Source organism: Acanthochromis polyacanthus, chromosome 9, assembly GCF_021347895.1.
Source record: "Acanthochromis polyacanthus isolate Apoly-LR-REF ecotype Palm Island chromosome 9, KAUST_Apoly_ChrSc, whole genome shotgun sequence".
Lineage (NCBI taxonomy): Eukaryota > Metazoa > Chordata > Actinopteri > Pomacentridae > Acanthochromis > Acanthochromis polyacanthus.
The window spans coordinates 32,824,387-32,852,355 of record NC_067121.1 but is presented as its reverse complement, the minus strand read 5'-3'; the positions used below and the strand labels follow the sequence as shown (position 1 = coordinate 32,852,355).

General features: G+C 39.8%; 1 protein-coding gene across 1 annotated transcript; it reads right to left on the bottom strand.

Moving 5' to 3' along the window:
- Positions 1-945: 945 nt before the first annotated feature.
- On the bottom strand, positions 946-27,216 carry LOC110951986 (MAGUK p55 subfamily member 7-like). Its single transcript, XM_051953688.1, has 17 exons — positions 27,124-27,216; positions 25,685-25,762; positions 24,277-24,357; positions 21,264-21,398; positions 18,293-18,374; positions 18,066-18,151; positions 14,405-14,482; positions 13,558-13,754; positions 12,364-12,422; positions 12,168-12,179; positions 11,652-11,696; positions 7,035-7,208; positions 5,138-5,218; positions 4,957-5,050; positions 4,723-4,831; positions 2,348-2,491; positions 946-1,408 (listed from the first exon to the last, which is right to left on the bottom strand). Exons 1-17 carry the CDS (start codon positions 27,214-27,216, stop codon positions 1,178-1,180), a joined length of 1,779 nt encoding a protein of 592 aa, XP_051809648.1. The 3' UTR covers positions 946-1,177.
- Between the last annotated feature and the right edge of the window lie 753 nt (positions 27,217-27,969).

The following is a 27,969-nucleotide window of genomic DNA, read 5'->3' as shown; positions in this document are numbered from 1 at the left end:
CCCAAAGACTCGCCAGTGGGTGCATCTCCTCGTGCTACAAACCACCTTCCGTTTGCACACATCTGACATCGACAATAAGCTTGAAGAAGTAAAATATATACCTGAGACCTGGTTGGTTGCCACCTTATCCGCTGTGTCGAGGCTCACTGTACTTTTACAGTACGCTTTTATGTGCGGTCGTAACTTCTCGCTGTACGTGTGCAAAGGCCCACGTCCCTTGAAAGCCATTACCGTCTCCACACATCGCGCTGCTCCCTCTTCCTCCCCAAACACGACATGATAGACACATTAACACCGCTTCACACCCAATTGAGCACAGCATCCAAAAAAAAGAGGAAGGAAACACCATGAATGTCGAGGAATGCAGCCATTAAAAAGAATTAGATTAAGCACCATGTGTGAACGAGGAGAGCCGAGCCGACCAGCAGCTGTGATGCTCAAATATGAGTATTTGTTAATGGGGTGTCGCTAGTGGCGAGTTTCTGCCAATTAGTTTTAATTGTCTCTGTGTTTTTGTATAAAAATGCTGTATTCTACACAAAATCAAGCCTTAAAAGTCAGGTAGGATGGAACTAGCACGTCTACAGATCTATACAGAATTCTACCATATAGCATCTTAAAGGGGTTTCCACTCTGCTTCATCTATGGTGCATGATTGTTATCATGTTTGCGTCCCTATTTCATACAGCATGTTGTTGGCAAAACTTCTCCCCGACTGCTACTAATAATATTTCTCTGGTGTACATTACAGTTAATTGAAGTGCAGCAGCTGTCAGAATAATTACATGCTGATGTTTGCGACTTGGCAGGGAAGGATTACACTCAGCCACAAGCTCTGGAGAGTTTCCTTTTTTTTTCCCCCGTCTTCGTCCTGCGAGCTGAAGTTATTTCAGCCAAATGCCAACAGAAAACGGGCTCTGCGACAGATGGAGAGAAGGAACGACAGAGAGTAAGAGATGGATTCTGCCTAATTAGATACACACTAAGGAACACTGTGGAAAACTTTAGTCATTACTGACCTTGTTTGCGAATGGAGCAATATTTCAAATATAAAAGAAATTCGGTGCTCAAAGTGTTAATTCTAATGTTATATATCACAAACAATTAATGTGCTATTAATGTTTTTGTTGCTTTTTTGTTAATTTTCTTCTTTTTGTCCCAAATAAGGGATCACAGCTCAAATCCAGCCGGCCAAATGACTGCAACTTCTCCGTGCTTTTGCCGGCGAGGAGCAAGTCCAGTCTACAGGAACCCACTGGACTTCTGCCTCGTAGATCCTCTCGAGGTCGGCCCTCAGCGCTCGAAATGCTGTGGCGATATCTCCGTTAACAACCACCCGGTCAAACAGGTGACCGTACTGAGTCTCCATCGATTCAGCCATGTCAATCATGTCCTCAAAGTCCTCCTCCTGTGAACCAAGAAGACAATAAATCAGGCACTAAGAGGATGTTGTATTCAATTCTAAGTACATATGGCATAGCATTTACGCAGGAAAACTTTTTTGATTCATGCCTCTGCTGTTATCCATCATGCAAAACAAGAAAGTTGACAATCTTCCCCTATTTTGAATGATATATATACAGTTTTTATACTGATTCAGTGCTGAGAGATACCTAAAATCTGACCATATGAGGACAAAAACGTCCTCAGACTGGCTGTTTTATAATAATCTGCAAATACTGTAACATAATAGGAAACGGAACCATGACCATCCAGCTATACAGACCACTCACGTTGTTACATGCCGAGAGTAAAGGATAAGAGGCCTTTTCACACCAGCTGTGGTACAAGTTTAAAGCAAACCACTTTAAGATGTTCCTGAATTCTCTCAGGGCTTTGGTTGCTTGGCACCGGGCAAGCTACAAACACCATGCTGCAGCACAGGTGTGTGACCTCGTGGGTTTAATAAGGGCAAACTGGGTAACCAGGGTCAAACAGTGAATGTGCAGCCAGATGGGCATTATGAAAGTGACTTAGCATGTTTTTGTCCAGTCCAAAACACTATCAGACATACGTGTTTGTGTTGTGAAGGGAACATAGAGCCAACAAATCAGATAAAATCTGAACTTTACCGCACATACACAAGATGTAACTCCATCTTTGGGCAAAATGTGCTCACCTAAGTATCAGTAATGGAACAAGAAGCCACCCACCAAGCAGCCCTGTAACTCCCCGTGTCTCTTAAATGCAAACAGGGTCAGCCATGTGTAAAGCAAGGTGTCTGCATAAGTAAGGCCGAGATGTTTGACCTCACAACGCCCTGCATGTTACAAGACATGGAACAAGCACTTACTTCACACACATGCACCTGGTGCAAGGTGTTATTTAGGTTGAGATTTTTACTTACTGAGAAGATCCTGACTGGGTTAGCGTCTTCGTCATCGCAGACGAATTTAACTCTCCGCCTGGTGATGCGCAGCTCCTCGATGCACGGGGTTTTCACAAACACCACGTATGGTTTGAATTCAGATGTGTACACTCGCTTTATTTTCTGTAAAAAACAAAAAGGAGGTTAGATGAGGGCACAGGTTATGGGTTGTACAAGTAATGTACACGAGATGTCTGAAGTCGGTAGCAGAAAAATGCAGAAAAAGTTCATTTCCAACCAAAGTGCATGGTGCAAAGCTGCCAGCATTATGTCAAATGTAGCAAAAAGACAACCTGTAGGAGCTTAAAAGGAAGAAAAACAAACCTAAGTGTTGCATATCTGTCTATCTATCTATCTATCTATCTATCTATCTATCTATCTATCTATCTATCTATCTATCTATCTATCTATCTATCTATATCGTAGTTTGTTGTCAAATATTGATTAATTAAATGGAGTTTGTTTTTTTTTTTTGCTTTAATTCATCATTATGAGCTACATGTCAGTTGTACAATGTAATGGCTGTAGAAAAATGGCACCATCAGTGTTTTGATTTTTCGCTACAAGTCTCACTTTCCCTATGATAGAAAATGAAGGTTCCCATTACGCCACAATGGAGCTGTGTCTGCAGTTGCACAACCAAAAAAGTAAAAGGATAGTGTTTTTGTTTTCCCTGGTAGCTATCAGTAGCTTTTCTGAGGTAGCTGAAATGACAGATGCTGGAACAACTGTGGAGTAACAGTGAAAACTCTGGAAAGAAAAATAGCCCTGATGTTGGAGGAGGCGAAGAAGGCAAAGAGTGTTTGAAAATGAGGTTAAATCGCAGAGTGTACAAAAAGATGTTTGAACCGTCCATGGCATCGCCCATAGGTTTCCTGAACAGCAGTTTTGAAGCTCAGTTTGGTGGCTCTGGTATTTGCCATCTTAGAAATGCCTGACTGAGATCCTCATGATAGAAGGTGAGTGGAGATGAGGTGGCGCACACAAACGTCTCTGGGCCATGCAGTGTCCTGTGATGGTGGCCATCTGTCTTTCACTCTGTCTATGCCCTCAGCAATGCATAAGTTTGAGTCTACATACAATTTAAATGGATGATTTATATCAAGATTCAGCTCCCATACAGTCATCATGAATGGGGAAATTAGCAACAGAGACTAAAACAGTTTTTTGTAGCAGTCTACAAATTTTTTTGTCTGCTGTAAACTTGGGCATTTTAACAAGGGGTTCTATAGGGAATGGCACAGCCTTTAAAGCCGGCCTCAAGTGGACATTAGAGGAACTGCAGGTTTTGACACTTAGGTGTTTTTGGCAATGAAAGTAGCTGCTTAGGTAAAAGAAGAATGAACCTTTGACAGAGATTTGAGAGAATTCAAAACTTACATTCAGTTGGCATTATTTCTGCGAGATCAGTAAATAACAAAACCTGCCACCTTATTATTACGATGCTTTATTTTTGGTTCTGTCATAACACAGACATCAGGGTTTCTGTTCCAAATTGGGATTCCTGCAGTTGTTTCTGGCTTCAGACAGTAGTCAGGCTGTAGCTGGTAGCTTTAATGCTAACACTAACACTGGCTACGACAAGAAGCCGGAAAATGAACAAGGAGCTCTAAGAAAACCACAACCAGCCAGAAAAAATATCTATGATTGTTTTTTGGAGCAAACCAACAAACATCTGGCCGCCAGCATCACAGAAAACATTGCTCAAACTATGATTTTACTCCAAAAGCAATTAGGACTATTTTATAACGATTTATTGGTTGTGAAGCTCTGAAACTTGAGGATGGGAAAGGTTTAAAAGTTATCTGTTGTTTGGTTTCTCAGATCACTCATTAGAGATCCTTCCTTTGAACTGCAGAGCATCCCATCCAGGTTTTACTCTCCTTGCATCTATACATCACTATTGATGCCATTATCTTTATGTCTTCTCACCCTCATATGTTTTCCCGCTGTTCTCCCCCTGCTTATCTTTTTTAGCTGGTGCCTCTAGCTCTGAATTTGCACATTTTTTTTTGCCAGCTGCTGCTGCCAGTGTTTACTGTTTTCTCATTTGATGCCTTTGTGTTTGTCACTGCTATCCTTTTCTCTTCCCCCTCACCCAATCTAGTTGAGGCAGATGTCTGCTCTCTCTGTAGACCCAGTAGAAATCTCAGAAACTATTTAATATAAATATGGAATCTAATTTTTTGCCTTTCATCCCTCCTTTTCCCAAGTTTGGATTTTTGAATCATTTCTAGGACTTGGACAGCTCAGTTCTTAAACAGCAGATCTTAATAAATTCACAAATGAATGATTCTTTCTCTATCGTATGTGAACATGAATGCATTTATCTTGTTTCATATCATAATACTCACACTTGGGTGCACCTCCAGCAGGCACACTTTGCCCTCAGCCATCACTCTGTGCACAGAGTCTAGACTTGTGCCATAATAGTGGCCTCCATGACTCCCATACTCTATAAACCTGGAGGCAGAAACAGGGGGAGAAAAAGAAAGTAAGACAGCATAAAATGGTTGTCAGACAGCAGTAGGAATACTAGACTCTCATGAAAAAAAGAAGAGTTGAGTGAGCAAAACAGAATACAGCACCTGTGATCCAGAATGAGCTCTTCAAACATGTGAACTGACACGAAATGATAGTCCACCCCTTCGCTTTCCTGCCTCCTCTTCTCACGGGTGGTGTCTGGAGGAGAAGAGGATGGGAGGCTTTTTTAAAAGATGAAAAGTGGAGATGAAGGTGACAGATATGAAACTGAAGTGTCGGTCTTACACGGCACAGTGACGCCATAGCGGTCGGGGTCGGAGATCAGCAGCCTCCTCTTCAGTTCATTAACGCCAACGCCGCTGGGCCCTGGAGACAAAGATCAAAACGCTGTGTTCTGCATGCGGGTATTCATTCCCAGTATCCCTGTGTGTACTAATGTTTTCCTCAAGACAAGCCCAACATCAAATAACGCATCTGTCTTTGTCATCATCAGAGGAGAAGGAGAGCGAGAGAAAGTCAGACAGACAGACAGACAGACAGACAGACAGACAGACAGAGCTCTGATTTCATTCTGATTTCACCCGGAAAACGATTCTCCAACCAGCCTCCGTCTATCGAACATTTAATGCTCCTATACCCTCTGGAAAATCCATAGCATCACATCTAAATGTGACATCTGCGAAGCCACACAGTATCGGTGTCATTATAGTGTAGGATGCACAGGATGAAGCGCACGCACACACACACACACACACACACACACACACACACACACACACACACACACACTGCAGCATCTGGGATTTTCTTCTAGTGCAGGTTACTGCAGCCCAGATTGCATCAGACTCTAATGGAGCGCTGTCTGAAAGTAGGATTCCTGACATACCTGCCTTTTCCATCACTGGGTTGCATGAGCTCGATACATTACAAAATATCAGGTTTACGGACTCTCCGCTCTTACAATGCTAATGTGTTTCACAGCTGCGCCACAAAACTGGAGAGGAGCATCATCAGGCTGTGTGGATACTTTCTTCTGACCTTTTTTTTTAGGGAGTTACATGATCTGTACGGCTTAAAGTGGCTGGCAGTCACTTTCACCAACTTTCCTGGGGCATAACGGTCTATTGTTTCATTCAAAGTAAGTATGCAGCACAAACAGAAAGGATCTATTTCCAACCTGGTCAAACATCATCCAGCTGGTCCTGGTTTAGTGATCCAGGTTTTGGTTTTCCTGTCTATAACTTTCATTGCCAATAAGCCATATATTCTTAATGATGACCTCCGGTCAATGAAGAGCCTTCACAGCAGACAGTAAAACGTAATCCAGAGTCGGGGTAAGCTCCAACTCAATTAAAGAGGTCTAAATCTAAATCCAAGCTGTCTTAACTGTTCCAGCTTGATGATGGAGCACTTGGCTGACATTACGAGGGATCTTTTTCACAATCCACTCATCTCTTTCTCCGTATTCATCCATCATTTATCTCTTCTATATCTGTTTTTATTTTTGCACCTCTTCATTTCTGTGTCTCGCCTCTCCGCCGTCCACCTTCAAATTTCTTCCCCTCCTTTTTCTTCCTTTTGCGTCTTGCCTTTCTTCTGTATCTATGACCTGCAGTTGTATCGTAACATGACATTGAAAAGGCCTTCAGTGGGGCTCAATGTAAAATACCCTGGGGAGAGATATAGCTCAAAAATACATAGAGCAGGCCTGCAGGATTGGCAGGGAAGTGGATTTGGGGTGGGCCACTAGGTAACTTAAGAGAACACAATATATTCTGACTTGGAGTTTTCTGACAGTGTTTACGTAGTTCTGATGGGAAAGGATTGTTCATGCACTCAGGAGTGGGAACATAAATCTTCATCAATGCATTGCTTTTTCTTTTGATCAACAACAGCTTCAGTAATGTCCTGTTCCTGAGTGGTATCACGGTATTTTGAATTTTTGCATGGTCAACATAAAAAAGCAGCTGGATAATATAAAACAGGATACAACTGACCACAGCACAACCATTCTCTACATATTACCACAGTTACTGAGCTTCGTATACAGGAATATTATAGTCTGTTATGCACACTATAGTTTCCTGTCGAGGAACACACGGCATAAGCATCTATTTCAAAAGAGCTTGCCGTTGTTCTTTTCCTGTCTCTTTATGCAGCTGTATTTTTAGCTCATACATACCAACCAGGACGACCAGACGGTGTCTGTCCTTCGGTTCTCTGTGGTACCTCATCACCTCAATGTAGGTAGGTGGACAGATGGAGCCATGCACTCCAGCGCTCCACCTCCTGAACCGAGCTGCTTCTTTAGCCCAGCTGGTCTTTCTGCCCAGTCGGAAACTTCTTCTTAAACCAGCTGGGAATGAAACAAAGAGAGTTCAGACCTGTCAGGTGTATTACTGTGTTACACTCCTCTGACCTTGCAGTGGGAGCACGAGAGTCTTTGGGTGGTAAATGTGTTCCATTGGATTCATTCTTCACACCTGATGTAAAGGTGTGCTTTGGGTGGGTTGCATTGTTAAGGCTCTCCTGCCTTTGGAGCTCATTGTGTTCTAATGGCTGCTTATGTTTCTGTGCTTTATCCTGAAGATGTTAGCTTCAAGATGCACTCTGTGATGCTGAGTACCTTTGAATGTCAGTAGAACATTAGCAGCTCAGACCAAAACAAACTGGCGTATCGGTCACTTAGAACCCGGAAAGGTTGCGTACACAAGAGCCATAATCATTGGTCCATGCCAGCATTGTAAAATACACTGGTATTCATTTGTAGCATTTTGTCACTTAACTTATCTCTGCTCTGTTTTGTGTGGATGAAAACAGACACATACACAATGGAGTAGAAAGGACATAAATCTGAGAAGACGAAGTAAAGAAGAGCCACAAAACAGAAGTGAAGACTCTCACACTGAGCTGAAATGAAAAAAAGTGCACATAAATCAGGCAAATAGCAACTAAAATGCTTTGTTTTGAGATTTATTTTCTTTTTAGGGGGCCCTGGACTGCACAATCAGTCTAGAAATGTAGATTGGACCAACAGTTTCAAAGGGAGGGACTCATATGCACTAATGTGCACTAATACACACATCTGGCTGGACCAGTTGCCAGAACATAAAACAGAAGCTTGGGTTACAACACAAGCAGAGGGGTTATGACTTCACTGTCTGCCAAGGATGTTGCTGAAGCCAGTCAGCAGTCAGCTGTTTAAGTGAGGACCAATCTTTGTCTTGTCTTGTGTTCTACATGGAAAGGTAAACAGTCTTTTGACCGCTGAGGTGGCTCTGTGAGTACTTGCTTGTGGTGTATTATGAAATATGTTTGAGCTTAATTATCTACATATAAGACAATAAATAAAGCAAGTGCTCAATGGCAAGTTTTGTCTTGGCCTTGATTCACAGAACACAGCACAGCACGCCATTAAGACCATCCAAGTGCAGCATCTCAGTGGATTTATGTCTTTTATAGATGTCATCACTCCACTTTACCTTCACATAGCAGATGGTTTTCTGCTACATTAATACTATGTTTATGTTCAAAATCTAATTATTTGTTGAAAAATTCTGGTACCAGCCTCATCTTTATGTTGCAGCTCATAAACCATGTCAAAACAACTTAGTTCTAAACCTTTTTAGAATTAATTTTTGACCACTTGAAGAAGTTGCAACATGGTACGCAGTTATGGAAAAGGTGCAATTGTAACAATAGCATTCATTTGGAGTCACATTTCTATGAAATGTAGAAAGATTATGCACTCTCATTTGATCTGCTTTAATTATTAAGGCAAACACCTAGCTCCACTGAGTTTACAAGTTAGTTTCTAACTTTGTCTGCCTTCCTTTTTATTTTGGGCAATTTGGTTTTGATACAGGGGGTCTCTACATTTTTTTTGGTTCATGCTTTCTGTGACTGGAAATGAGGCTCAAAACAGTAAAATTTGGAAAGCAGTAGAGCTGAACGAATTAAAAATGGTTTGTGGAGATAACACCATGGATTCAGCACCATGAGTGTTCCCTCATTTCAGTCATTTTAAATATACAAATATTCATCAGTGCACCCACACAACGAAGCTGCACAAACAAAAGAAAGAGGAATTTTTGTCTTGATTCAAAAACACTAAAACCAGGTAATATTCATCCATGTTGGAGGTCTATTTATTCCGTTTTAATTTAATCTTGTTTTGATTTTCCAGAATTCACCAATCTATCTAACATTCAACATCCATTTAACATTCCTTCTAGTGGGTCACTGCACAAACTTTGCTCGACTAGAAGGACAAACACTAGACCTCTTGTCTTACACGGTGACAGAATGGAGAGCCACAGCAGGAAAGAGAAACAGACTACAAGGGTACACCATTTAAGAAGCCATTAACGCTGCCACCCAAACTGTGGTGTCGAGCACCATCCTGAACAGCACACATCTCATTCAGGAGACAATAACTCAGTCTGTCATGCATCGCTGCTATCCTGTCTGACATCCAGCTCCTGCCATGCGACTGTGGTCGGGCCTGACTTGGCAGACTCTCCCTCTTTCATGATTTTAACTGCTACTAAGTGAAGGTGCCAGACTTTCTTTGACGTCAGCCTTAATTTCACTTTGTAAGCATATCTATCCATTTCCTCTCTGGGCTTCAGCCTGAGCAACGTGCCACTACAGAGTAGAGATCTCAAACTTTTGTTTACATGGGATTTAAATTGATGAGTTCACTCAGACAGCAAAAGAAGCCTTATTTCCTAGAATCAAATCAGGTCTAAGGGAAAACATCTTGTAATTGTCAATCTTGAGTAATTCTGGCAGTGAAATTCTCATCTGTGACTGAAAATGCTCTCAGCCGTACATTTTTGGAAACACTACAAGATATTTGTGCTTTCCTGGGCAGCATGAAGTAAGAGTGAAATAAGAGATAAGACAGAGGAGAGGTCTAGTAAGCACCATGTCGTAAGTTGGGCCTGAGCCGTTTACGTCAAAATGAAGTGAGCCTTATCCAGCAGTGCAAAGGAGTCAGATTTAAGATTGAGCGTGCTTGTAGTTGTCTTTAAAAACACGAAATTACACCCACATAATACATTAAATTTTTACAGGAGAAGCACACAGGATTCAGTGAACCTATTGGTAGAAATATATTCATAATTACGTTTTCATTAATGCTGCAGTTGGCAGAAATCTGGAAAAAAAATCTGTTCTAAACCAATTCAAGCAGGCAAACTTGAGCTTGAAGCGCACAAAGATAGTCACGCTAAAACAAATTCATTTGTGGCTTCAAATGGGATTCAAAGACTCCTCTTACAAGTAGAAGTCCTGCATCTAACTGTTGTGTCACAGCATCCTTTTCTTACCAGGGACTTTACTGCCATTTAGGCTATCTTATCTGATCATTGAAAAACCCCGCGATTTGCTACAAGCTAACGGTTAAGCTAGTTTAGCTACTTTAGCAAGTGGCTAGAAAGTAAATCTGTAGCTACACCAAGTCATCAAAATTACTTTAAATATATTTTTATAATATACGTCATATAATAAATAAATCATCAATTAGCTTTGAGAAGTTTGTAGAATTAGTTTTTTCATATCCAAAATATAAAGTGAGGCCTTGTTAGCTTAGCTTAAACAAACAGCTAGCCTTCTTCACTCTCAAAGTGGCAGAAAAAACAACTCCAAATCCCACTAATTTAGTCAAGTTTAGCTATTTTATTCATCAAAAATACTTTGAATTGATTTTTTTGATAGATTTGTCATTTAAGAAATAATCAAACAATTAAAACAGAGAGTTTACATTTTAGAGTGTTTTCTTCGTGGTTGCTTAGCTTAGCTTATTGTTTGGGAACAAGGGAATCAGCTAACTTTTTCACTACAAGTAGCCAAAAAAAGATGACTCCAAATCTTTAGAATTAACTTGTACATCTTAAAAACACAAAGTTGGATTTTACAGGAGGTTATGCGCTTTATCTTGCTTATAGTCTGTTTTGCGAAACTAGATTAGGTGACTGCTGAATTTAGCTTCAATATTTAATGGAAGGACACTAGAGGGGGATCTTCTCGACTAATTCTTCACACGAGTATTTCCAAAAAATCAGTGTTTTTGAAAATCATTTAAAGGACAGACAAATAACTCCGAAATAGCTTAAAAAAATCTGTGGAGGACAAGCCTGTTTCTCCCCTTGTCACCTGGTTTTTATTTGTGTATCTACATTTATTACCCCACTATGATCCATCTCTATTATTCACTTTATGTCTGATTATTCTACATGTAGATATTCGCTCATGTAATGTCAAGAAGGCTTTAAAGCCAGACCAAGAGGAAACAAAAATCTGAACCTCGTCCACAGGTGGAACTTGGCCTGACATAAGATGAAATGCACATTGTTTAATGACTCTTATAAAGGATAAAATGCAGCATCTGCAATTACCTTACTTTGTACAGATGTAAAGAGCCTTTTTACAATCAGCCATAAGTGCATCCCCCATACAACCATCTTGCAGCGCTCAAATACACACAAGCACATCATTTCCAATCTATGGGATCAAGATAAATGGGATAAATGGGATGGCTAAGACCACAGTCCTCCCCTCTAAATCTTTAAACCACAAAACTACATCATCACATGAACTGCTTTGTATTGTAAATACAACCAGGGTCTCCTTTTCTTACTGTTTTTTCCCATCCATCTATTTTTGTTCCTAAGTCCAAGTATGTGTGTTGTTGTTAGCTGTCATGTTCCATCTCTCTGAGCTGTATTATCTTGTATCACACTGGTCCCTTTGCAGTATCAGTGGGATTTGAGCGGTACAAGGGAAAACATCTCACCAACGTGGATCCCTGTTATAGCCCTGTAGTCCACATCCTCCGTGACTGGAAAAACAGGAAGAGAGATGAGGAAAGAGTGAAGAAATCGGGGACGAAAACCACAAGAGGACGGCACGTGTTGCTCTGAAATTTCATCCTCAAAGCATTAGCATATGTTCTGACCCAAATGTCTTAATTTGTTGCTTTGAAATTCTAATAATAGTTTTATTTAGAAATGATACCCATCATTTTTGAAACATTATTAACTACCTTACTCTTAAAAGTGATAGCAAGTGAAAAACCGAAGCACAATGTAGGAGGTCAGGTCAGTTAACAGATACTTTAAATCAACAGCGGAACAGTTCACAGAACTGTCTCTGCACTTTGGAAATATGGAGCAGTGACTATTATCTTTGGACAACTCAACTCTTTAAATCTTTTAAAACCTCAAACCACGACCTTAAATTTGCACGTGTATCATATCAAGTCAATTATGCTGAAGGCATGTTTACAAAAGCAAACGCAGACTGACAGTACCTGGCTGCTCATCTGTGGAGCATGTGGAGAAAACAAGAGACGTTAGTATAAAAAGAGGGCAACCGAGCTCACCCATGACCTTAACCTTCACTGTGACCTTCAGACGTGCCCTTTCACCTCTCAGCTCAGCGCTAAAGAACCTCCAATAGGTTTATTGGACAGTGTTTTATGTTTTTCAGGTGTGCTGAGTTTATACCTGGTGGTTTGACTTTTCGAGGCTTGAACAGGGCTTCGGGTCGCTGTAGAGCAACTCTTCTGTAGAAACACAAACAAAGCAAGGCCGAGTCAAAGCAAGATAGAGTTTAAACGGCTTGCTGAGCTTTGTTGTTAAAGTGTGGGTCATTCCGCTTCAATTCACCGAATGCTCCACATCTAACCATCTTCAATTGAGTCGACCATGTGTAAAATGTGGGTTCATGGGTAACATTAGTTTTTGCGGTCATGTCGATCTTTGTGTATTTTCTTCTTGCTATGATGTGGAGCAATGTTTGAAATGCCATAATTTGAGAAATAATGTAGCTGGAGTCCTGAAATTGTCCACGCTCATTGATATATACATATGGTCTGCAATGGTACAACCTACTTTGGTAGAACAATAAAAGCCAGTTATATGATGGCGTAAATTTGGCCAAAAAACTCAGATATTTCACCAGCCGTAAAACCTTTATTTTTCATCCAAAAGACTGCCATAACTTCAGAAATAATGTAACTAGAGTCCTGGTGCCACTATATATAGAATCATTTCAAGCATTTTTAGTTGGAAAATCATGATTTTTCTAGTAGCTCAGTAACAACAGTATATAACTCTTCCAGTTGGGCCCACCATTGGAGTGGTTTCACTTATCATGCCTGCTCACTGTTTGTTCTAATAAAGGTCATAAATGCAAAAAAACGTAATTTATTAACTTATTTCTCATGAAGTATGCCTCTGACTGGTACCATACTCTACATTTTAAGACTCCTATTGGTGCTAATCACAGGGGGGGAAAAGGAAAAAAGCTTTTTGTGGCTGGTGAAATATTGTAGTAGATAACATTGAAATCTTTTGACCAAATTTGCACCCTCATATACCTGGTTTGTATTGTACAGTTTAAGACCACACATACTTATCAGTGAGCCTGTAAATTTCAAGACTCCAAATACATAATTTCTCAAGTTATGGTGCCTCAAACATTGCTTTGCAGATTGCCTTGAAGAAAACGATGCAAACATCAACATGACTCCACCATCTTTAAGAATTTTTAACTCACAAACTAGTAACCTCAGATTTTACACATGGTTTACTCAATAACATTCGTATGCACACAAAGAAAGCCAGACGAATATGAGATGGTCAGGCCTGAATGTTTTTTTTAGGTGGAATGACCTGTGTGTGACTTAAAAGCATTGCCTTTCATGCAGCTGCTGCGATGGGATGAGCCCGGCCCGACTGTTGCTGTCCTCGACAAGACAGGCCTGCCACCAGATGTCATCTTCGGTGCTCACAATCTGAAGAACGTCGCCTCTTTTAAAGGCCACGGCGGCATCCTTGCATGGGATGGTTGGATCCTCGCTGGGATCGTAGTCAAACAGAGCTCGCACAAAGAGCTGAGGAAAGAAATCCATCACTTTTTTTCAAACAAATGGAAAATACACGTTCTTTTTAAAAAAAAAATGTATTCATGTTTTTCTGTTTCCAGTGCAGCTTCATGAACTTCTGTATCCTGGCATCTTTTATTCTGGTGCTTCTTCACATAGGTTGGTGTCATTTTTGAGATACGACCACAATCACTGAAAATAATTTGTCTTAATCCATAGCAAATGCTACCTCCTTTAACAGTTTCCAGCTTGGACATCCTCTCTGTGTATGTGGTAGCAGCCTAGCTGTAATTCTTTCTAAACAAAAGATGGCGGAACTTGAAATTTTCCACATAAGGCGTATGGATTCATTGTTAATGTTCAATTGAGTTGATACGGCTCAAGTGTTTAAATGACAACAAGCTGCATATTGTAATGAAGTTAGTCTGGGCCTTATCCTTGATTGTCTGAACTGATGTTACTTCTTCAGAGCCACGCTGCGGTAGTGACAGCGTTGTGGCAGAAACGCAAAGTTTAACCAGACACACAAGGTACCACTGATTTCTTCTCTCTTTACTGAAACCAGGCGGGCAGCTTTCCCCTTGCGACCACATTGCATGCATATGTTTTTAAAAAGCACAAAGCACATGAATATGCGCGACAGTTAATATTTACTGTACCTTTTCCTTATCTGTTGGCTCTTCCTCTGCACATAATGCAGGAATGATTTTGAATTTAACTTCACTCTTGGAACAAGCCTGCACAGGAACAGGGACATAAGAGAAACAGTTTGATATTTTGGCAAGCATATTAAACCGCAGACCTGTGGGGAGCTGAGAGGACAGACTGTATATCAGAGATGGCTGTAGCCACCATGACGTTACCCTGTGATTTGTAGACCAATGTTTGAAAGCCTTGAGTTCTAGGGACGGATGGATCTGACTTAGGACTTACACTCATGCAATAGTCCTACCCTAAAATATACCCTCCTCTATTGTCTACTTTATTACTCCTCCAAGGAGCGCAGCAGAGTTTCGTGATGATCGGCGTTGGTTTGTCTGTGTGCTTGTCTGTCCATCTGTCTGTTCGCAACATTACTCAAAAACAGACAAATAGATTTGGATGAAATTTTCAGGGAAGGTCAGAAATGACACAAGGATCAAGTGATTAGATTTTGACAGTGATGTGGCTTATAGTCTGGATCCACAGATTTGCTAAAGATTTCCATATCATTGCGAGATAGCGGCACAGTGTCTTCATTAATGCTGCAGTTGGCAGAAATCAAGGCAAGGAGACTTGAGGCTGACGATGAGATAATGAACTCAAAAGAAAAATGTTTACTTTGGTACAAATCAAATGAGAAGTAGGGTCATTTTCTCATAAGCTTCTACACAGTCTAACTTCTTTTTGCAACCAGAGGAGTCGCCCCCTGCTGGCTGAAATTTTGCAGGTTTAAGCCACTTTTCAAACCCAGAGGATACATCCATCTTTTATAGACAGTGTATGGTTGTTGAAAATGGTTTGTAGAGATAACACCATGGATTCAGCACCATGAATTTTCCCTCATTTCATTCATTTTAAATATACAGAGATGAATCAGTGCACCCACACTTGTGGTGCTCCCATAATTTGAACAAAGCTGTACAAACACAAGAAAGAGAAATTTTTGTCTTGATCCAGAAATGCTAAAACCAGGTAATATTCATCTATGCTGGAAATCTATTTATCCTGTTTTGACTTGATCTTGTTTTGATTTTCCAAAATTCAACAATCCATTTCAAATTCCTTCTGGTGAGTCACTGCACAAACTTTACTTGATTAGAAGGACAAACACTAGTTACAAAACATTTTAAAAAGCCCACCTCCCTGCATTTTAAAACGATGACCTAATACCATATTTATTTAATTTCTTCGACATGTGCAAACGTTGAAGTGTAGTTTATTGGTGGATTCTTTCTCTTGTTTCCAGCTTAGATAAGCTGAATGGACTGTCTTCTGTCTGTAACAATATATTCCTTTAAAGGATGAGACTTGTTATTGTATATCTTTTCTTACGGTCATTAACTGTCATGAAAAGACTTGAATCAAACCACTAATTGATCCTACAAAATATTTGCCCGAATAGCTACGATCTGATATATCTTTTTCCTCTTTGCCATGTATCTCCATTGCTGCCAAAAACATCATTGAGCCATACAATGGCACGAAATTGTACCAATATTGCCATGAACACAGAAACTACAGTGTATTGTAGCTGGTTTTCACACAGTCAGTGACATATCAGTCCTAGATAAATGTGCTACTTCCTTCTGATTGAGAAACATTTGCCAGAAACCACCACCTGTTTGAGTAAATCGCTGCTTTGTTTCAGAATTGACACTGTACAGTATATTTGTGACATAATTTTAAAGCTTCATACATATAACAGGAAAAGATGGACTTGAAGATAAGAGTCACTCACACACAGCAAATTCACTAGTTAAATTTCTAGTGTAAGGCCATTTTAGAGTGAAGTGTTGAGGTTCTGGTGTTACTTCTGACAGACTGAACTCTGCACTAGTGAGGAAACATATTTGTGTGGGCGTAGGGGCACAGAGTTGATGGTATTTAACACCAAAGAGTGACACTTGAAACATCCGGGTATTTCAGCAGGTTCAAATTGACGCGTTTGCTTGTTTCCAAATTTTTAATACTTGAAGAAAGCTATTACTAAACTATTATCTTGTACTGTTACCAACGAGTTACCGCTGTCGTTTACTTTCGGGCAAAAAGGTGCCATTAGGAATCAGTTTTACGCTAGCTTAACGTTAGCCATGGGCTAACGTTATGAAAAAACGGACTAACTTTAAGCCTGTGGCTAACGTTAAGCTCTTGTGTCTAACGTCAAATCCCTATAACGTTAAACCCGTTTAACGTTAGCCATGGGCTAACGTTATGAAAAAACGGACTAACGTTTAGCCTGTGGCTAACGTTAAGCTCGTGTGTCCAACGTTAAACCCTTTTAACGTTAGCTCGTGGCTAACGTTTAACGGGCTATCGTTAAGCTAGCTAAACGCTAATAATTATAATGATTTTAAGAAGTTTAAGCTAGCACAGGCTAGTGTTACTGTTACTGTGCAGACTCATTTTTCTATGTTGTACCTGACAGCTGCATTGTATAGGGCAAGCACAGTTAAGAACTGTCAGAAATCTAATACATGTTTTAGGCAGTATTATACAGATCATTGTACAGCATTTTTGAGTGCCCTCACCTTTTGTTGAAGGACAAATAAATGTTTTCATTGCAGTGCATTTGGAGTGATTATTGCTCATGAAAATTAAAAAAAAAAAACAAAGCTAAGAAGGCAAAGCTGCAGCCTCAGAGAGGAGGCACGTCGTTGGTGATACTGCACAAACAAAAGCTCTAAAAATTCAAAATCTTCCTTCTAATTAAGGGGGTGCCTTTACCACAACAACAAATATGTCAACAATGGTGGGATGCTAACACACACATTAGAATTATAATTCTAAGAGTGTTAATCCCAGTGGAAAATGTATCTTGTATCATTAGCATATTTAACACTCAAGTGTCAATTTTAAGTAAGACTGGACACCACCAAGTGTTATCTGATCACCAGTGAAGTGTTGACCAGTTCCTCCATGATTGTCTCTATTAAGTGAACTTTTAACTCCAACTACATGTTCCTTCCAGTTTTTGTGGTGTTAATATTTTACACTGTAAGAGTTTGTTAGGTAGCACTAGTATAGTGTTATAATGTTAACACTTTGGAAAGTGTTAATTTAACACTTTCTCAGTGTTTCCCATATAAACACTGGAAAAAATGTTAATTTTATTTCTGAGGGTGTTGTATTTGCGATTTCAAATTTGCAGTGCATGAAAGAGAATTTGAGAGGGGATGAAACTTTGTTATAAAAGACTGCAATGGGATTTTAGACCAGATGCTACAGAAAAATGTATGAAATTTGTACTTACTGTCTTGAATAACTGTAATTCTTATGAATGTTTTTGTAATTTGGCTACTTTACTACAAACAGGTATGCATCTCTTTGTTAATACCACAGAGTAAAATAACGTGTTGTCCCTGAAGGACAGAAGAAGTCACAAAATCAATGAAACTTTATATTGCGTAGGCGTTTGAGGGAGTTGGATTAAGAAAACAGCCCCTCATAGGGCTCCACTTTGTTGGTTTTGGCCTTTTCATTTGATTTGTTGACAATCTTAAAAGTATGAAACAATGCAAGCTTTATGCTTTAGGAAGAGGAATAAAGAAAATGGTTAGAGCAAAAGAGGGAAAGGAGACACTGAAGAGGACTATGAGACTGAATAGAAGTGAGACTGACCAGTAGAGGAAGGATTTCTTTTGGCTTCCTGTGCTCCAGTGAGACTCCATTCACTTCTTTAAGTTCGTCTCCTTCATGGATCAGGCCTTTAAAGCGTTGGAAATACACATGGAAATATTATACCACATGCTCTGCTTTAGAACATTTACTTGCGGTCACTGCAATGTTACTTAAACATACAGTGAAGCACAAAGAAGTACAGTTTAACTGAGAGTTTTTCAGCTTACCGCTTTTATCAGCTGCACCTCCTTTCATGATTCTTGCCACAACAATTGCCCCGGTGGATTCATCCCTCTTAATTGTTGCCCCCTTGAGGATGCCGATTAGCGAGTAAACGGACAAAGCAGAGAGACAAAGAGGTCAAACAATGGAGAGTGGAAATAACATGCTGGTTTTATTACAGCCCAGACAAGCTTTTTATTTAGAGTTGCTTCATTCCAGCAAAGGTTATTTGTATCAAGACGGGACCATTTAGCCGGCTGCCTTCATGTAACACACAAAGCGCTGGAAAGGGTTACCCAAATCAGCATTATTTTCGGCATATGTTATTGATGTGGAGTAAATCGCAATGGAAAGAGCATCTTATGTAGTTGACTACAATCAGCTCTTGCTCGGGTGTAACCCCGTTGTCTGGAAAACGGGAACATGCTGGATCGATCAAAGAGAACATGTCAGAAAAAGGTCAGTCCCCTTCCAATCTAGTTTTGGGATCAATACAAAAGTATGTTCCCCATTATTGGTATAAAAAGGCCTTTTGGAAGCACAGCCGCTAATACACACACACACAGAGACACACTGCACAGTTGTCCATTAAGTAAATGATTCCATTATTTACCCCAAATCATATTTTTCTTAAAAAAGATTAAGCCCATACTCGCCATGAGGGTTACATTTTTGGCATGTTTGTTTTTTAGTGAGCAGGATATCTCAAAAACCTGTCAACAGTTTTCGTTGAAATTAGTTGGAAAGTGAAGCCATGGGGTAGAAAATAAATGCCTAATTTTTGATGTGGATCCAGGAATTTTTTAAAAGGAATTTTAACCTTGCATTTAAGGGCACTTTTCAATATTTCTTCTGTTCTTTTTTAATAAACTCTTGGGCCTACTTGACTGGGGCAAATCTGGCACATGTACCTCATTGCTTTTCACCGCCATATGCATTTTGTGCTGCTCTTCATCCAAGTGCAACTAAAAAAAACTTTTTTCATCATTAAAATAACAAATTTAGAGGATTTGGGGTATTGGCGAAAGTATGCATTCTTTGTAGTCTCGCTGATTCTCTGTCCAGTTTCTCTTGATCCAGGAAATTTCCTGAAATAAGTGACAATGACATGGAACAAGGTGGAATAACGCAGATCATTCCAGTAGCATCAAGAAAATGAGCTATGACTGAAGACCTTGAAACTAGTTGATCTACATGAGAAGCTGGAAAGAAATCATCCCAATCCCTTTAAATGTGCAGCGCTGGTTTGAATACTTCAATAAGAAGCATATTTCTTGCATTGAGACACTGTCGGTACACATGCTTACACACTATGCACGCATACACGCAGCATTGCTGAAGCTATGTTGTGCATTACGGCAGATATATGGCAACAAAGACACGGAATAATTGACTCAGTGCATTCCTGGTTGAAGAAAGCGGCCCGGAGTTGCAGCCCAGAGGCAAAGGTGATCCAGGCTGCAGCGGGAACATTCGCTGAAGTTTCCTGTCGTGTTTCCTGTCAAAGGCTTTCGTCTTGCTACACCTTGGCATACATGGGTTTAGCAGTCACGGCGCTTGACAACATGACATAAATTCAGTCTCTAGAGAGAAATACGACGTTGAGGCTCTTGGCTATGTTCGTGGCTTGAAACTGCCCGTGCATGTCAGTTATGGTGGTGGGACAAATTACACATTTTTAAAGGAAGTTGCCCTGTTACATGGTTGTTTAAACTTCAGTGCTTGCATTTGGGTTTGTTATGAGGAACAGGTAGATTATATTATAAACAGGCTGGTATACAGTACAGCGACAGAAAGAATTCACTTTTTTTGTGTTTATGTTTTTGTAACTGGAAACTTAAGAAACTCTGTAAAATTTCAAATCCCTTTACAGTCATTGATTTAATCCCTAGAAACTCATCTTTGTGCATCAAAGTTACATATTTGGAAGTTTTTCCATGAAAATGATCCTCTCCTGCATTAAAATGGCATAGATGTAACTCTCCTGTGTGGATCTATGAAGTTCCTACCGCTCTCTAACCATCCTCCGCCAGTCACTGATGCTCGAGCACACCAGCTCAGTTATGACAGTGCTTCTAATATTGAGGTAATTCAACCATCCATCCTTAAACCAGAGACTGATTCTAAAGAATGATGATGAGAAATGATACAGAAAGTCCATGCTGTAGGTGGACTGGATTGGATCCTTATGGATCCATCACATGAATACAACACTTGATTGTCATCAGGGGGAGCCTTTGAGGAAGTGATCTTCTTCAAGTATGATTGTTTGCTTTCCTGCTGACTCAGTGAGCACAAACAAGGATTTCAGTGTTGAAAGGTCTGTTTCAAAGGTGGGTTATATTAAGTCTGGAAATTTAAGAACTTGAGAAATGTCTCAAAACACACATTTGTTTGATCACTTTCATAGTTTGTGCAGTTGTGGGCCAAAATAGAGACAATACTGATTAGTGTAAGGACATTTCCCACAGGTCATATTATGCTAATAGGGAAAATGTTATCTTGAGTGACATCATTTCAAGGCATTTAATGTTTCCTATAAACTGTCATTAATATGGAACTAATATAGTAGGTCTGAGCAATTAATTAATTTGAGATTGAACTTGCATTGAATTTGCAGTAATTTAATTAGTAAATTCACAGGATATACAGTATATCTGATACAAAGTTTCTGCTGTCTTGTCAGTTGTTTTACAAATCCATCTCCTTAACTTGTGTGAAGTTTGCACTTTTGAGGCTCTAAATTATATTATTTACATTAAAAAATATATTGCACCATCACAATCACGGTGTTCAAATGTTCAATGAACATTTTCAGAAAGTTGGAAAAAAGACTTTCACTTTTAAACGAAATCTGAACGTCTTCTCATAGTCCTTTAAACATCTTTTTAACAGAAAAAAAAACTCAGTTAAATGACATTGCACCAATGTCTGTCTGTATGGCTCTAACTTGACTTCTCTAAAGCAGATACTGACCAGAGGCTCTTTGGTTTTCACCAAACTGACAATTTTCACTGAATCCTCCTCGTCGTCCAGCACATCATCGGGTATTGGTGGCAGAGTAGGTTCAAAGTCTCTCTGAGCTACAGCGTCATGGACACACAGGAGACTCTGTGAAGGAAATAGAGTGAAGATGGTGATCTGTGTTCAGTTATGTTAATGAATTCTCAGGTCTAAAGAAAAGACTGAGAATCTTTTAATTAATCAAACACTGCACAGACAAAATGTATCAGACCGACATATCCTTTGAAGATCATGGAAACAGTCAATCTGGCTGTAAAATTCAACACACTGTGAACAGCGTAATTACTGCAAATCTGTCCATTTAATGGTGTCCGTTCTAGACTGAGACACAAATTTCACATTTTTGGACCAACTGGATAAGCTAATGATGATTAAATCCAAGTTTATTAATGTTAGACAGTGATACACTAAAGCAACCAATCCCTGGAGATTAATTGAAGGTGACTTTTAAGTGAGGCTCTGCAAAATTCCAACAAGTTTGGCTGGCCTTCCTGCACTCTGACTGAATCCAAAGGCAGCACTTTCTACTTGGTCACAAACCTCCAGTGCCAGCATGCCCAATTTGATTTAGTTTGAAATACGCTGCCAGCCTGTGGGCCACCTGAAAGCAACCCCCCACATCACCAACACTACCTCTGCCTGCAGTCCCCTGGCTCAGCTCGAACTCAAGAAAAAGACTCCTTTGCCGGTGCAGGACTGTGAATTGATCAATGACTCACTATCAATTTCCAGACAGTTCATTTAAGCTTTTTTCTGTTACCTTTGGCAGCATGAAACCCTCAATTTTGTTTGCAGAAAAACAATATTCAGGATAAACGTTAATCTCTCACTGTGAGCCTGCACAAAGTACACCCCCCCCCAAAAAAAAGTGAATTTACTGTAATAATAAAGAACGAGAAGAAGGGGAAACATCTGCTCATCAACTTAATTTTAACAATCAGCCAATCCATCTGTCAGTTAGTCTACTTGTTATCCTCGTGTCCATCAACAGTTGCTCTGCTCAGAAGCTGCCAACGTGTGAGCAACGTGTCTCTGGCCACTTTCAGAGACACGTTTTCAAAAAAACAAACACTCATTTACAGAATATTATAGCATGGTGTCTTTCATAAGTATGTGTGAGCTGCTGCGCCGTGGCCAAGAACAAACAGGTCATTAGAGCTGTTTAAACAAACCTGTTGGTTGTCGGCTGGCTTCGGCTCCTCATTAAGAAAAGCCACGACTTCTACAGTTCACTGGAAAACCGTATGCTGTGTATATGTATGTGTGTGTGTGCATCCAAAAAAAATCACTGTCAGCAGACCTGAAATCAGGAAACAGGCATTTGAGTAGTCTGGGCCTCTACATGAGTGCACACTAATAAACATAACTCGGGAGTAGATTAGCTTCAGTGCCAGTGTGGTTAATAGATGTCAGCACCTCTGAGCGGGCAAAATGATGAGGTGAAATCAGTTTGAATCAAATTTACAGTTGGATTAATTTGCCACTTTGTGTGAATCATACGAGAGGAGATTGTAGGAAATGCTGTAAGCCTTTTGATGCATGTGTGTACTTCAGTGTTCAGCCACCCAGAATGATTGAATGTAGCTGGAATGGAGCGGGAAATTAGCCTCTCAGATTACAGTTCTAGTGTCATGCGGATAAACATGTGGTTATAGTATACGTACATTGGGTTATTTTGGTGTTATTGATTCTTTTATAGTGGATAACCATAGCAGAAGAAGGTAGATAAGCAACATTATCTGACTGGATTCATGGCAATCAGACTTATACGATGATCTTGTCTGTGTAGTCATGTTAAAAAGTCCTTCACCGTCCTGCTGAAAGTTAAATAGGAAGCTATCCTGGTTCTGTCCAAGGTAACAAAACCTCTCCATCTGCATGTTAGATCTGATTTGTTTAATTTCTAAAAACAACAGATTGTGTATTTTTTTTAACCTGTGAAACAAAGTTGCTCCCAGTCTTTATGCTATGCTAAGCTTGCTGTCCCTTGGCCGTAGTTTCTTTTTTAAACAACAGATACGAGAACAGCATTGATTTTCTTGTCTGATGTCATGGAAAAACTGCTTTGACTCTTAAGAACTTAAAAAAAATACAAGAAACAGCTGGTCACTGGTAAAATTGAATCTATTGCAAGAGAGAGAATTTGTCCAGCATCTCTGTGTCTCAGAGGACATTCATTGATAGTATGACGGTGAACACAAAACTCTTTTTCCATTGGCTCATTTTGGATGAGACAAGAAGCTTAACCTATGCAATTCTTCACTTTATCAATCAAACTTTCCCCATATGGCCTGAGCTCTCTATTCTGACCAAACTTTAGTCACATACTCAGGCCACATTACTGAAAGCAGTATCAGCTGTAACCTGAAAAATACATGAGCAAATTCTTTCTCTGAAAATGAGTAATTATCAGTAAATGATGAACATTTATACAAAGAATAACCTATAAACTTACCACTGAGTTTATTTTCACACAAATATACTCAGTTTATTTGAAAATGCGGCCCATTTTGTTCTGTGCTTCGCGACTTCCACCAAGCAGTGAATGAACCCAGCTGCGAGTTCTGTGCAAACGTTGTTCCGGCTGAGGGCCTTTTGGCAGATGACGAAATTACAGAAAGTATGGCACTGGCCTGACACTGCTTTCTAGTCCACTTGGGGTCTGATGGGAGGACTCGAAATACTACTGTCAAGTGTGTGAACTAAGCAGCTAGGCTTCATGCTAAGCTAAGCTAGCATGCCATTGACTGAAGCTTCATCTTCATCATACAAGCATCAAGCTTCTCTGCTCGCTCTCAGCAAGAAAACAAAGTGATGAACTATTTCTTTTCTGTGTGGTGTTTTCCTTTGGTTGAAATTATGTGACCAGATTGGCACAAAAACTGGACCGGTGAAGCTTTAGGTTGAACACACGTGTGAAACCACAGCGACACATCAGATGGACGTGGACGGAAATACCTTTCACCTTAAAGTGGGGTTTGGAAAGGAGGGCAAACAGCTCTTTGACTTCATCTCTCCAGCCCTGGTATATCAGCTCCTCTGCCAACTGGAAGCAGAGAAAGAGGCAGGAAGTATTTTTTTTATATATATAATTAGAGGTATGCTTTTATATCATGGCCTGAGTGAGGTTTGTTCCGAGCAAGCCAAGAGACAGAGAAACGTGCAGAGAGACAGAAAGTGAAATTCAACATATATATTTATACGTGTGTGTGACACATCATCAGTGGTGTCATTATTTCTTATGACGTACACTTTCATATATAACCCCGTTCACCTCATCAGGACTTCTCTCTTCAGATTTGGTTCGACAGCCACTGTTAAGTCTTTGTCAGTGTTCCTGTTTTGGTTTTGTGTCTGCAGCCACTGTCGGAAAATGTTCAAGGCAACACGACAGCTGTGGTGACAGCGAAAACAGAGAGCAGCCTTGACCGTCAGCAGCAAGTGGAGAGGCGGCGAGTGACTGTGTGCAGTCGCCCGTCTTGTCAAGCATATTACTGTAATGACTTCTACTGCTTCAAGATGTCGAGGCACACTCCAGAGACACAATGCATGAAGGTCATTAGTTTCCACTGTGAGCAAACAGAAGCCTCTCTGAGGGGAAACAGAACCACGGTTTGGCCCTTCCAGTAGGTCCTGATGATTTAAGCCAGGCGGAGAGTGGCTGTCGGACCGAATCTGAAGCAAAAGGGACTGAAGGGGAGGACAGGCAGAGGAGAGCGGGGGAGAGAGACACTATGGAAACATGGCAGAGATCGCAGTATGTAGAGGAGGAGAGGATAAAGGAAAAGAGGGGAAGGATGAAGACAATGGAAGGCGAGCGTGGTTTGAGGTTGGAGACGAGAATATATGGAAGCAAAAAGAACATCCCTGCTTTGCACTTTGTCCAGGAACAAGAAGGGAAAAAATCAGGAAACGAAGGTGGGAGATGATCAAAAATGGAACAAATTAAATCGACAGACAGACGACTGACGGGAATTTATTAGTGGTAGATAAAATATGATGTACATCCGAAAGGAGCGGAGACTGTTGGTGCCATTTTGGGTCAAAATCATAGTAGTGTCACTTCATGTTAAATCTGAAATTAATTGTATCCCTGAAACCTGAAACATTAAACTACACTCGATGATTTTAGCAGCCTGTCGCTCGGCACTGTCCTCGGCGACCTTTAATCCTGGCACACAGATACTAAATGATATCATCTTTGAAACAGCCTTCTAAGCGATAGCGTCCAACGTGAAGGAGTTTTGAGATAGCATTTCATTGTGCAGAACACATAGGAAGGAATGTACGTTCCATTCGTGCTTCTGTGTGACAGGAAAGTCATTTGTGCGACTCCGACTATCTGCTAAAGATGTTTGGAGGGAGTCACTTACATCTAAGGCCAGACTGGATGCTTCCTCCTGGACCGGGGCGGGGCTTCGGTTCTCAAAATGCTTCAGCCGCTCGTGGATCTGTCAAGTCCAGGAAGGATCATAATAAAGGTTTTCTCTGCAGAAGTACTTATGAAGCTGCTCCCACTCACACTGCAACTGCTATTACTACCACTATCAATAACATTGAAGAAGAGAAATTAGGAAAGAAAATATTGAAACTTGTGTGTTTTAACAACAAAACGGAGTTTATTGATTGTAACCAAAGTAGAACACAACTCATAAAATGTTCAAAATCAGTGTTAATTTTAATTGCAGCAAAGTAATTTAAAGGAAACCACACATTGTAAGGCTGGGATTCACATTTACACAATTCAGTTACAAAGTATTGAGAAAATTTTAAATTTTAGTCTGGCTGCATTACTTTTTGATGTTACTGTATTCTACAAATTTTAGACATATTTCAACGACTTTAAATAACTTTAGGTGAAATGATTTAAATTATTAAGTTTTAGTCCTTATCACACCTCTTTTATTTTGGTGAAACCCCTTTTAAACACTATTTTATATCTCATAATGATGCACTATTTAGTCTTCAGCCTGACTTATTTCACAATAACGTGAGCATTTCTCACATTTATGACTTCAGTTGTCAAAATTATGACGTTCTATCACCTATTGGAATAGTAAATCACAGTTTTGAGACAATGTTCTAATGTTTTAAAAAGAAATAAACATTTTTTTCCTCACTTTACTTCCAGGGACAAAGTGAAGTAATTCAAATAAAAGGTGCAGAAATGAATAGTACATAAGATCTGAAGTTAAATCAACATTAAGTCTGTTAGTATTCTGAATTTCAAATATGAATTTCTAGCCCTTCAAGTATTTTATGCAACAGGTTTCCTCAAGCTTTTTTTTTCCTTTGGTAAATCCAGCTCGTCTTAGATTACATTGTATTTGTCTTGTTTTGAGCCTTGATGAAAAATAAGTACATTTAATCTCGCAAGCGAATTTATTTAAATCTAAATCTAATTTTTAAGATACTTGTACTTGAGTTGAAACACACTGAAGCCTCCTTTTCTATAAACTGATTCATAGTTGTCGATTAAACTATCCTGCACACTACACAACAAAAATCAGTTCCAGCTGCAAATATAAGATGCATTAGTGATAATAACTCATTATTAGAATATATAAAAGTCAAACCCTTTTGGAGTCATTCTTCCTGGAACATTTATGATATTTGGCTCTTTCACTTACTTTTGTATATTAACTTAAGTAATAAATTCACTGCTCTTACTTATTATGCAAGTTTGGTACTAAAAATGGATGGGAATATTAAATCCACCTCTATATATTAAATACCTGCAATTTCAGTAAGTTAATTAACACATACTGTAAAGGTGTTGATAGAACATAAACAGTTCATTGCACCACTTCACCTTGAACAGCATGTGAAGCTTCTTCTCCATCAGCATGCTGTGGAGGAACCTGTAGTCCTCCTCTCTGTCGGCGTGGGACTCTGTTCCAGACATCACTGATGAAAACATATCACATAGACCTGGAGAATGAAGGGGAGACGCATGTAAAAACAAATATATACGCATATTGATGAGCATTTGTTCTGAATTTACAGTCTGTGTTGAAGGTTACAGGAAGAGGTCAGGAGCTCAAACGAAAGAGATGAGAGTTTAAATGAAAAACCTTCACAGTTACACTGCTCATTGTATTTCATGCAAGTTTCTGTGCTCAGGTTGTATTCATTATGATGATGTAGTGTACAGTAATAATCTCTATCCCCTGGTCGTACCTCTGCGCTCAGCTCGGCTCAGCATCCTCCTCAATCTGACAACAGAAAAGAAGCTTTAAACAAATAACGACACCCCAGCAGAATCATACCAGTTATTTGCTTTCTTTGAGTTTTCTGTTGTTTTAATGAGAGAGTTGGGAATATGGAGCAGAATAGAGAGAGAAAGAGGAAAGAAAGTAATTTGTTTTTCACATGCTGTGCGCCTCTTCTGAGATATTACTGCCCCCTATTGCTGGTATGAGATATTTCTGTTGTACATTTCTGCTCCAAATAAGTGTGAAATCAATAAAGGTTTATAACTGATTCAGTATTTATCCGTCTTCTCTTTGTCTTGGCTGCATTAAATGTTCAATTTTTTGCTACTGCTGTTATTATTAATGATGCTACATAACAGTAGCAAAAGATGAGAAACATTTAACAAAGCTTTCGTACATTTTATTGAAGATCAGTTTGAAGATAACATTTAAAACTGTTGGCT